Consider the following 12,361-nt stretch of genomic DNA (forward strand, 5'->3'; position numbering starts at 1 on the left):
CTCATAAAATAAAATGTTCTTTGGCTAGGAACAAAGTATCTGGAACACACATTATTTATTCCTTTCTGCTGGAAAAGTATTTAGTGTACTGTGGGCACTGCTGGAACAGGCTGTTAATCAGAAGCTATAGTCCTGTTTAAATAGTAAAACATAACAAATGCAAGGCGATAGTCTGCCAGTTCCTCCCCCCAACATTTGCCCTTCATGGTGCTCTACAAGAACAAATAAGGTGTTATTTTTAGACTTTTACTTCTCCAGAAGGGAGGCAGTGGAGGAGCTCCTGAGCAACTGCGCGAAGGAGACGAATGCAGCGGCTGGTCTTCCTAAATGACAACCAAACCAGCCCCACCTGAGCCTCTGTGCAGAAGGGGTACAGCTCCACCCCTCTCATTAACTCAACACAGAGTTTTGAGAATGTTAGAGGGTGGCTCAAAGGTACGTTTTCAATTCTCACGGCCTAATTCTTCAAAATAAATAAACTCGAAGAAGACAAACTTCACAGCTTTAGGAGCCCATTTAAGCGTCTGGGATTAACCGCAGGTATAGCAACGTTTCTCAAGTCCTATGGGACGACTCAAGTTGTCGTCTTGGTTTGTATCTAATATAAACACACACTCTGGCCCAACGCACAAGCCAGCTCTCAGTATCATAACTTGATCTTCGCTGTCGTGGAGCAGCGGTGCTCCCGGAGCCCCAGAGGAGCGGGCTGGGTGTCGCTTGGCCTTTCCCCGCGGCGCTGCCCGGCTCCCGGCGCTGACGCTGCCCGCTGGGGCCGGCGCTGCTGCCGCCGGTCCCAAGAGGCCGGAGCGGCAGAGGCCGTGCACGTCCGTGCCGGCAGGGCGGGTCCAGGACCCGCGGACCGGCAGCACCGGCAGCCCCGCGGCGCGGCCCCGCACGTCCCGGGGCGGCCCTGCCTCGCCGGGCTCGTCCCCTCGGGGTCCTCGCGCCCCGGCGGCGGCGGCGGCGGCGGGAGGGGGAGGGGGCCGGCGCGCCCCGTGCGTGCCGCAGCCGGTCACGTGGGCGGCGGTAGCGGGGCGGCGAGCGGCGGGGCGGCGCAGCGGCAGCATGGCGGCGGCGCTGGGCGGCCTGGGCCTCCTGCACGGCCGAGTCAGGCTGGCAGCCGCGGCCGCCGCGACCTCCTCCCTTGGCCGGCCCGGCCGCCGGGCGCCCGTGCGAGGAGGCGCCGCCGTCGCTCTCCCCTCGGCCGGGAGGAGCTACGGTTCCGAGGCGAAGGAAGAGGAGGAGCTGCGGGTCCGGTACCTGGATGACGAGCACAAAGGTACCGAGGGAAGGCGGTGGCAGGGCGGCCCTCCCCCGCGGCTCGGGCAGCGCCCGGAGCGGGCTGGCTCAGCCCTGCGCGTCGCTGTGGGGCGGCCGCCGCGGCGGGGCAGGGAGGGGAGGTCCCGGGGGAGCCCCCGGCGGCGAGGGGCGGGCAGAGGCCGCGGCTCCTCCTCCTGCTCGGCACCTCGGCCCGTGGCCTCGCCGCAGGGTGCTGGGCGCTGCCGGCATGGCAGCTGCGGCACCGGGTCAGCTCTCTTGGCTTTTCTTTTTCAGAGCATCGCGCTGAATGTACGAGGTTCACCCTTTTGAGTTGGCACCTGTCGGCCGCTCTAAGGGGAGAAAATGAAATTCGGCAGCAAACTTACACAATTATGCTGCTTCCCACGCATCTTGTGTGCAGGGGCAGACAAGGACACAGAAGTTGTATCGATTTTTTCTCTTCTGGAAAGTGTGGCTTCAGTACTCTTGCTTGTCTCATGCTGCTTTCTTGCTAACCATCTCTCTCTTCCCCTTGCTTTCAGTGCTGTCAACTGCTACTGACTTTGCTCTACTCAACTATACCAAGAGTCTTGTTTCAACCCACCTGGTTAATCAAAAATATAAAATCCATGATCCATAGTGATCTGGAGCTAATGCATCACAACGTGGGTGCTTTGTACTTCCCCTTCTGGTTTGGTGCTCACCAGATTTTGGAGATGTTCTTCCTTTGGAAGTGTTTCACCTCTTTGGTGTTTGTCACCTTCTTCCCAGTGGGGCTGGCTAGGAATAGTGGAGAAACAGTAGATGCAAGCTCTGTTCCTGAGGATTTATTTTTAGACCCTGATGTTATAACCTGATTTTATGGAGAGGGCCATGTTGTGGAGCTCTGTTCTTCTGCAGCGTATGAATCTTTACGTGGATAGTATGTCTTGGGATAACTGTATGTTGAGATGCCCAATTCAGTTTACATCTTTCAGCACATTAGCTCAGTTATTTCATACTTGCTGCTACTTCAGGCAAATGCCTCTCAGTTGAGTATGCTTATATATAGTTTTGAATACATATACAGAGAGGTAACTTTAAAACTTCGAATCTTAGCATGAGATTTAGAAGGTGATTCTTTTGCAGAGGAGAATGGGTTCTTCCAGCAAAGGTCAGGTTTTTCTGTCACTGTTTAGTGTCACTAGAGTTGATGGTGTAATCTGATCCTGAAATCTGCTTCTGTCTTGATGATTGTTCTGTTCCAAACTCTTTCCATTTCCTTTAACACATAATTCTTTAGTACTCAACCAGCTGTGGAACTTGGAATTAATAATCTATTTTAATTTTTTAAGGTTATTTTAAACTGAGGAAGAGGCAAGGCCGAAGCAAAGTAGAGTTCGTAAAATGCTGAAGAAGTGTTTTTGCTTTTTTTGTGGTTTTCCAACAAGTGGTAGAAAATACCCGAGTACTGCTTAAGACTGCTTAAGATCATGATTTTTATTTCTGCTGTTGCAGAACAAGCAGTGGAATTAGGTACTGTGTTCCAGCTGTTGTATCAGCTAGGAATTAACACTTTTGTAATTATACAAAGGTGTTTTGTTCTGTGTATCTATCCTAAGTTCATTGCTGAGTGTTTTTGATGCAGATACTGTGTGTTGGTTTGTGCAGAGAATTGGAGGAGTTTTTTGACAAAAAGGTGCAGAGATGGCTAAAGTTTTGCATGTCACTAGGCCACCTGTTTTCATTTTTTCTGTTGAAAAAATACTTTTGAAGTTTTTTTCTTTCCTCCTCAAAATGTACATTTTTGTTAAATGTGGCATTAAAAATATCCCAAAAGATGGTGATGATATTTGGGGTGTTAAATCAACTATGGCTATCAGTCGTAAGGAAGGATTCAATCAATGTGTTTTTAATTTATTAATTCTTTTCAGGAGAAGGGATTTTCTTTGCCTTTGCCTTTTAGAAGGAGATAGAAACAAATACTGTTTGCTAGTGAAGGATAAGAAGAAGGGTCTAGAAGTAAACCAGGAGACATAAGCTTCATATGCCTCCCTCAGTAGCACGAAGAGCAGATCATGTTTCTGCAAAGGACATACAGCTTTTATGTCTGCTTCCTGTCATCCTGCTACTGCACACCTGCTGCTCACCTTGTGTGTCAAGTTCACCTGTCTGCCTAGAGCATGTAACACCCCTGCTGCATTAGGACGCCAACTCCCTGTGTCCTTTCTTGCTGTTCTCTGACCTACCATTCCTGTTTCCACCAGCTCATCTTTAGACCTTGCCAAGTGGTACCCCCACTGCCATTGCCTCATCATATTCTTCTTCAATTACATACTTGAGCTACACTCAGGGACAGAGCTTGTACCTCTGGCTGCCTTCTATGGCACACACATGCCGGTGTATGCTGTGGTTACGCTTTTGTCCACACCTAGGCTTTCCATGCTATTTGGAGAAGGATGTATTTGTCCCGGAGCTTTTACAGCTGAGGGTGCTGGAGAGGCAAGAAAGCTGCCAGTCACTGCCTCACGTAGAGGCATGTGTCTTGTAGCCCTAGACAAATCTTGCCCCGCAGGCAAAGTATTACAGCAAACTGTCCTGCTTCACAACACTTTCCCGTGACTTGTACACCACAGTTTTGGGGAAGTTGTTAAAAGTAGACTGAAATGAGATTATATTTGAAAGGGCTAGTTATTGAAATTTTAATTCAAGACTTTCCAGCTTCTAAACTTGAACCGAACTAGAATACAGAGGATGTGAGGTTTTTGAAGAATGTGGTTGTAAAATACCTGAACAACATGTTGCAACTTGTGAAACTTTTAGTATCAGTTTTCTATGACTATTGCTGAATGTCAGTGTGCTAGTATTTTTTAATTAAAGACGTATTGTTTGCCTTATCTGAGATTCTGTTTGATTATCACTAGGGCTGAATTATGTTACAACATTTGACATTTCAGAATTTTTAGCCAAATTGCATTAGTGATCTCATTACAAATGTTAATGAGTTTAGGGCTTTGCTCTTTAATTTATAAATGGAATTAGGACAAATATCTCTGAAGTCTTGACTCAAGTGTTGCAGTGTCGCTTGCTGGAATGTGACATAAATACTTGTGAAATTTAGATTTTACACTAGAATGACTCCCTCTGCTTATATTTTCTGGTTGGTTTTAGTTCAGTTAGAGTATGTAAGATAGGTTTTTGTCTTCATCAGTTTGAATTTTAACATACATAGAATGGGGAGAACAAATATGGTCTCAGTTGAAGTTCTTTATTCAGAGGTTGGAAACTGGTAGCTAGTTGATAAATCAGAAAAGCTTTGCCTTCTTTTGCGCTCTTTTTAAATAAAGCAGGGCTGAGCAGATGAGATCTACTAATTGAAGAAGTGCAGGCAAGATTTTTAAGTGGTGCTTAGAGACAAAAAAGGTGCAGATATGGGATTTTGAAAAGCGTTTGGGTGCTTTTTAAAAATACTGCCTAGTACACTTCTATATGATTTTACACTTAAATACTTCTTGATCAATGGAAACCACCAGAATTGTGCATGGTATGCTCACTGTGGATTCTTGTTTTGCATAAGAAACTATTCTAGAGTAAAAAACATCTAAGTCAAATTGTCTACCTTGGTTTATCTGAGTAGTTAGGTGAGACAAGCTTAAAAACTGAGCCCTCTTTGATCATTGCTCATTTCAGTGCATACTTCAGATTTTTTTTTTTTTTTTTTTGATGGTTGTGAAAAAGTACATTTGGGTAAATCGTTTGTGTAAGTGTGGATACTTACAGAAACGAATGTATTACCAGAAGTACTTTTTACACAGATATAGTGAATCTTTCTAACTCAGACAAAATTACTACTATGAGTGTAAAGACAAAATTTATTTGTAAGTAATCACTTAAATGTGTTTCTACCAAACATAGAGGATTAATATTTTTAAAAAACTAAAAAATAGAAGATAAAATAAGTTTTTAAGGTAAGATTTCCTGTATACTGACATAAACTGTAGTTAGACCAGGTCCTCATCACTTCGTTTAAGTTGGTCCACCCTGTTTTGTATTGTTTAGAAAGAAATACGATGTTATCTCTCAGCAGTTTTAAATAATGATGGCATCATATATTTTTGCCATCACTTTTAAAATACAAGAACCTTTCAATATGCGCTACTTACATGCAAATCTCCACTTTAGTGTACACTATGAGATTAGGATGTTTCTGGGAATGTACAGGTATTTTGAAGCTATCTTTTATATATGTATGTATCTTTATCTCACTAGAAGACTTTTTTTTTTTTGCTTTTATTACATATGACTTTCACATAGTTTTCTCTTATGCATTAAGAATTATGTTACAGGCATCTTCCAGGGGTTTAAATCTTGTTGAATGCACACAATAGGAAAGATCTGCCTTAAACAGTTTTTGCTAGGAGATTCTTGGGCTGGGCTGGAGAAGTCTGTTTTTCAACTTCTGTTTTGTGACTTTGGGCAGGTACTTTATCTGTAGTTTGGTAAAAAATTTAGGGAAAGCTTCCAAATCTTACTGCAGTATTAAAAAAACTTAAGAATTTGTTTTGAGGGTGCTCAGGTATTAATAATACGATAGTAATGGCGTGTTAGAACAAAACTGACTCAAATGGGAATTCAAGGAATGTCTTTTTGATGCATCACTGCAATATGTAGTTTTTTTTCTGTAAGCCTTTTATGCTGCTCCTGTTGCAGTTCTTGCTTCATCTTTTTTTTTTTTTCTTTTTCTCCTATTTAAGAAATAGAACAGCTGTGTGGGTGTCATTGCTATTTACCTCTTTCTTTTTCTTTTTTTTTTTTCTTTTCTGGAGAGACAGAAGTGGTAGCTTTATGATTTGATATGACACTGCTAAGAAGAATCAACTTGTATGAGTTGTCTTCGAGAATCACCCCTTCTCAGGAAAAAAATATTAAAAGCGCTCTAATGTTACTTGGCACTTCCTTCTGAATACACTAACATTGGTGGTGGAGCAGCAGTCTTTGGGCTCTGATGGGGAGAAGAATACGAGTGTAATCAAAAAGTGTCATTGGTGTTGACAAGAACAGGCTTCTGAAAAGAACGTTGTTTCCTAACTGAAGAACAGTGTGGGATAACTACATCTTTGATTTATTCGAACATCAGATTTACTGTGTGTCTTAGAGTTTAAAATGAAAGCCAGCTCAAGGGTCGTTTTGTTGCTTTGCTCTTGCCTAATTTACTTGCATTGAACATGTGGAGTATTTGAATTTAGTGTAACTTTATTGAAGAATAAGTTGTGACCATAGAAGAAAAGTGCTACAGTCAGAAGCACTACTTGAATGTTGTCTCATTTGCTTAAAAGAAACCTAACCAGGATCCTTTGCAAGTGCTGAATTAGTACTCTTGCAGGAGGTCCTAGATAAGTACCTCCAACCATGGGGGTGAACAGATGGAAATTTAGGCTTACAGAACAAAGGAGTGAAGGTTATTTGGACTAACCCAGCTCTTCTCCCCTTTTAGAAAGTATCTTTACATAGCAATTGATTGTACCCTGGGGGCAAGCAAGAGGCTTGTATGCTCTGTCACTTGGACTTAACCATTTTTACTTTTGTCTTGAGAGTGGTAGCTGGTGAATGGAGGACTTTGGTTTCAAATTGGTAGCTGCGGAAGGAGCATGAGCTCTTTTTAGTCTTGTGTGTGTGCATGTGCACATACATGCAGGAGGAATAAGAGGAAGGGGAGTGGGCTCAGGCACTGATAGGTCAGTCATTTGAGAGGACAGGTTTCCCTGAAATGAAAGAAATAGTGTGTGCTGAGATGACGAGACAGTCACCCTGTGCAGGCTATGAGAACCAGATTGCATATAGGTGAGTGGTGAAGTAGTAAATACCCAGGCAAATACTGCGTGTCTGGAGTTTCTTTTTTCATCTGGTAGATTGATGGCAATACTGTGGGCATTTTTGTTTGAGATAGAGATCTTCCTTTTTGTCCTTCATTCTTGGTCCCTGTCTTAATCCTTTGTCTTTCTCCCCTTACCACTGCATTCTCCAAGTCATGATAATCTTGATTGGTAAGACCTTACCAGGGCTGAAACAGTTTTACAGTGCTGTGTGCTGGTGTTTAGAACTCAGGGATTATAGTGTGTTCAGGAAGTAATTGTCTAACAGATTGCTGTAAGTTTGGTAGACTTAGACATTACCAAGATAAACTTTTCAGAATTTTCCCCTTTGATAGTTATGACTGTTAAGCTGATGGGGTGTGAAGTAAGGACAAACAAATAGTGTTTCTGCTGCAACATTCAAACCAGTGTGCATGTAGTCAGTCAGTGAGACAACTGATCTCTAAATGGACTAAGGGAGCTGTCAATGTGTGATTGGAGCTGTGCACCAAGAATTTGGCACAGTTTTTGTGTATTGTGGGAGAAATAATTTATGATTTTTTTCTTTTTAAACAGAAGTCCTTGTTTCCCCTTGGTAGCATTCTTTCCATGTTTGTGACTTCCTTTTACCTGTATAAAAATTGCTAGTCTTAGCTGTGGGAGCACTTCTTGCTTTAAGAAGTCTCTGAAGGCAAGCTGTCTAAATATGAAAACATATGCTTTACAATTAAATATGTTTCCTAATTGAATGTCAGCACTTCAACACAAACATGAAATTTGTGCATACAGTTGTGTAATTATATATTCAGCCTTTGTAAGCAATATTTCTGTGTGAAGGTGTTTGGGCCATGTTTTCATTCTTAAGATAAATGTCATTTCTATTTCACGTGGAAATGTTTAATATTGTAAAATGTAAGTAAATTTACTTTTTTTGAAGAACTTAAGTAATTACACTAGCATTTTTGCAGACCTCCATGATGCTTTTCTATAATTTCAAAATAATAATAATTTACACAGATAATATGTATTTTACTACATTGTAACAACGATACCATTTTTCTTCCCCTCTAGGAATTGTGGTGCTTGGATTAAACAGATCTCATGCCAAGAATGCACTTAACAAAAATCTTTTAAAAATGGTAAGTGAAAAGACTTGTTTTTAGTATAAGGTGAAATATTAGAATTAAGCACTTTAAAAAGTGTTTCGTTATTCCCCTTCCTCCTTTTCTCTGTAGATGTCAAAAGCTGTGGATGCTTTGAAATCTGATAAGAAAGTACGAACTGTTATATTCCGGAGTGAAGTCCCAGGGATATTCTGTGCTGGTATGCAAACTTAATTTTCCTGAGAAACTGGAAATCTGTTATCTCATATTGCACAAAAAAAAGCACCCAGATTCCAAGGAAACATGTCTTTTGTATATATTCATCTCAGTAGCAAACAAAACATTTTTTTATGATTTTCCTCAGTTGCTAACAAGAACTGAATATTGGTTATATTCTTTCTGTGTCATAAAGTATTTTAAAAAATCTAATAGATTATTCATGGTAATGGAAAAGAATTTAATTGAGATTCTAGAAAGTCGTGCATGTACTTCAGAATGAGGACCAATAATGCCGTAGGCCGTACAAAGAAGCTGTGTAAAAGGATGTATGAAAACCATACTTTAAAATTGTCAAAATTAACTTTTAATTAAAGAAGCATACTTAAAATGCATTATGAACATGACTGTTACTTCAGACTGAATGTATCCTCAAATTAAAAAGAAACAAAAGTCATGCAGTTCAACCCACAAATCAAGCCATACATGTGTCCTACCAAGTGCTTGGGAAAACAAAAGCTCTCAACTACCAAACACTGGGAAACAGAATTGGTAAACATGTCAAAGTCAGGTAAAGGAACCGTGTCTTTTGTGGGTATCAGTTGAATAATCTCCTTATTTTCAGATGTCCCATCCAGTTTTTACTTGTTAAACTTTAATTTAAATCCATCTGAAACTGAAAACAGACGTCAGTCAGTTTCTTTTTTTCTGATATACAAATAGAACTGTTAGGAAAGAGTAGGAGATCAGTTCTAAAATTTCTCTTTTCTGATCATTTGTGCAGTCATTAAGCTTACTAGCCACACATAGCATAATTCATTCAGTTTTAAATGCAAAACTTTTTTTCCAGTTTCATATGTAGCATACATAAGTACTTTTAGTTAAGTTTGGAATTATTTTTTTCATCCAGATACAGTTTGTCACTTATAAGACTTGTGAAAAGAATTGTCTTGAAAAAAGGGAGTACTCAATTCAGTATTTAGTAATACATATAAATAAGTTAAATCAGTTAAATCACCATATTTATTTTAAAGGTTGTATCTTGTTTTAAAACAATTTTTAAAGATCAATTACTAATATAATATTCAGGAAAAGTTTAAAAGCTGTGTTTTTTGAACTGATGGACAATGCAACATAAGAGCAACACATGAAAATGGGATGTCCAGTTAGGTGTTATGTACTTCTGATGAAAAGATGGCCCTTAGATGAGATTTGTTATCAACTGTGGGTTTTTTCTTTTACTTTTTTCTTTCTTTTTTCTTTATCTTTTTTTGTTTAACATTGATTTATTTTACAGTAGTGCTATATAGGAAATGTGAGAGCAGAAGTACTGTTTTTGAGGCAGAGGATTTCAGGTGTGCTGTTGATATTGTATTTATGTGCTCTGAGTACTTCACCAGTATTCTCTGTTGGTGGACTTTGCAGAGCTGTTTTGGTATTAAGATTTAGTGTGGGCATTGTTGCCTGTTTGTCTGGCTTAAAAAAAGGCACCTTTGAGTATATATGCATGGCTGGCTGTAGACAACATGCAAGAGTGTTTATGTGTGGAGATTACAGAGGGAGATTATACCTGAAAAGAGGAGTGTGAAAGACTAGGGTTGGATAGCTGTATCCAGATCTTAAACCAGGGGGTAGAGATAGGGTGTGGACCAAGTGTCTGTAATTAAAAAAAGAAAATGACAGGTGAAAGGAGGGTCCTAAGAAAGGATGCTCTTGTAGCTGAACCCGTGAAATAAAGGATGTTCCAGCAGTGTTAACTGAAATTCAGGGTGAGGCAGAAGATTTGAGGCAGAGTTTGTCAATGCAAATAGGCAGAAAGAACTCAGTGGCTGGATGGGTTGCTTCTCTACGTGATTTTAACGGGTATCTGTAAGGAGAATGAAACTAGAAGCAGCATAGTGGGGCAGGGACAAAACAGGTAATGGCTTAGGGAAATAGGATGAAGGGGGGGACGTATTGGATGTAAGAAGGCATTTTCTATAGGGGACTTAGAAAATTCAGAAGAACAGAAGAAACGTGTTTTCAAACTCAAAGGACAACGTGTTGTTTCAAGAACACTTTGTCAAAAAATAATCTTGTGAAATATTGTCACATTTTCTTGTGCATTATAGTGCAATTCAATTAGGCTAAGCTTTGAATGTTTGTTGTATTTTTTTGTATTTCCTCAATTAGGCCTTCTTGCTTGCATGTGTGGGAATGTATGTTTTTAAAAGTACATTTTTTGTGATGATTTTTGGACCACCATCTGACATTTTACAGACCACAGATTGAGAAACTTTGTCCTAGAATGTAATTCCATTTTATGTGTGGAATGAAATCCAAGATCCTTAAATCTTGCAATTCCTCAGCTATCAACAAAAATCTGTGAAAGCCACAAGCCAAGTGTCTTGTTTCCTTCTAAGGGCTAGTCCACAAAACATGACATCCAACTGTTTTTCATAAAATGACAGCGTGAGTGATTAAAAGATTTAAGCTCTGTTGATGGCTGATGTAGATTTGAGTATGATTCCAAATTATGGAATTTTTACATGGTGAAATGAGAGAAGGAAAAAAAAGGAATTGTATAAAATAATACAGAGATGTGCCAGCAATTGTATCCTTTCATTTCTCCATGAAGATTTGCTTTGAATCTTTTACTATGGTTTTCTTTCTATCTTCTTTCTTATCCTCGCTACGTGCCTGGGTGCAAGGTGTTCCTCATTGATGTTCTAGTGCTGATCAAAAGGCACACCTAGAAATTAGAGAAGAGCCTGGCTGGTGTTAAGGATGCATTATGTCTTTGAGGCCTTCTTGTGCTTCCATCAAAAGTGCTCTGTCTCTGAGTCACTTCTTGACCCCTTTGTTTCTCTGTCTAAAACATGGCCTTTCTGGAGTGAACGTGTATGGCCAGTCCTGTCACATGTAAGCCTATGCTGTCCTGGCCCCATAATCCATTGATTCAGTTTACAGCTTATACTACTAATAAACCCCCATGCTACTGTTTTACAGTTCAAAGTAATTACAGTTTTATTTTCCTTCCTCTGGTGCCTAGCCAACCAGAACAGTTGCTTAGCCCTGACTGTCCCAATCCAATCAGAGATTGTTTCTTTCCTGAAAGTCCACATGACTTGTTTCCCTGAATCCATCCACCCTCTGTTGATATGCAGAAAAATTCTGCCATTTCATATGGGAGGAGAATGTAATGCTGTGATTCCCTAGAGGAACAGACCACTTTTGGATTTCTTTTTGCATGGGAGAGTTAGAAGGAAATGTTTCAGGGGCAAGAACCTGTAACTTCTCAAGAGTTTTTTGGTGAATATGTTTAGAGTATGATCGTTAAGAGCAGGGTTTTCAGTATTGCTTCTCCAAAGTGAACTACACTAGTTGAAATAGAGGTTTTGAGATTGTGGAGTTCCTTGCTTTGTATATGCGTGCACACGAAGAAAAGAAAGAGAGCTTTGTGGCTATTTTTAGTTGACAGATTTGAAAAAATGTTCTTTGGAGACCTTAATTTGGAAATCTCTGTCATATCAGAATATGGAGAGTTAATTTATTTTTTGTTGTAACTAACTTTCAAGACAATTTGAAAAATGTGGGTATTGATGCTTCTCAACTAAAAGTCACTGCAGCTTGGCCAATAAAGCCCCCACTTGGAAAAGCAGAAGTAATCTTTCTGACAGCAAAAATGCATCGTCTGGATCTGTGGTGCAAGTAAAGCCAACACAAATGCTTTTCCTGTTGGCATAACTTGTCTACATCAGAATTTTGTTTCCAACACAGCTGAACTGGTTGTATGGTGTGTGGTTCCCAGCTGCCATTTCCAGCTGGTGTAGTTTTTCTGTCAGAATTTAACGAAGTAGACAAGCCTGCTGGAGCAGATACTTGAAGACTTCTTTGTTTAGGAGGTTTTGATGTGGAGGAGGAGAGGGGTCCCGTAATAGCTCTCAAATACTTGACCTACTCCTATTTTTG

At 40.5% G+C, this 12,361-nt stretch overlaps 1 protein-coding gene across 4 annotated transcripts in view; it reads left to right on the top strand.

Moving 5' to 3' along the window:
• Positions 1 to 399: 399 nt before the first annotated feature.
• The window catches only part of AUH (AU RNA binding methylglutaconyl-CoA hydratase), a 109,614-nt gene continuing 97,652 nt past the window's right edge, over positions 400 to 12,361 (top strand). For 2 of the 4 annotated variants that reach the window (XR_010468912.1, XM_065045742.1), the window contains exons 1-3: positions 400 to 1,279; positions 8,163 to 8,230; positions 8,327 to 8,414. Coding sequence is in view for 3 of the 4 variants with exons in the window: in XM_065045742.1 (XP_064901814.1) it covers positions 1,066 to 1,279; positions 8,163 to 8,230; positions 8,327 to 8,414 (370 nt within the window). In the remaining variant the exon portion in view is untranslated. The remainder of the gene's footprint in view (positions 1,280 to 8,162; positions 8,231 to 8,326; positions 8,415 to 12,361) is intronic. The other 2 variants (XM_065045741.1, XM_065045740.1) reach the window with 2 other exon arrangements.

The sequence above is a fragment of the Columba livia genome, chromosome Z (assembly GCF_036013475.1).
Source record: "Columba livia isolate bColLiv1 breed racing homer chromosome Z, bColLiv1.pat.W.v2, whole genome shotgun sequence".
Lineage (NCBI taxonomy): Eukaryota > Metazoa > Chordata > Aves > Columbiformes > Columbidae > Columba > Columba livia.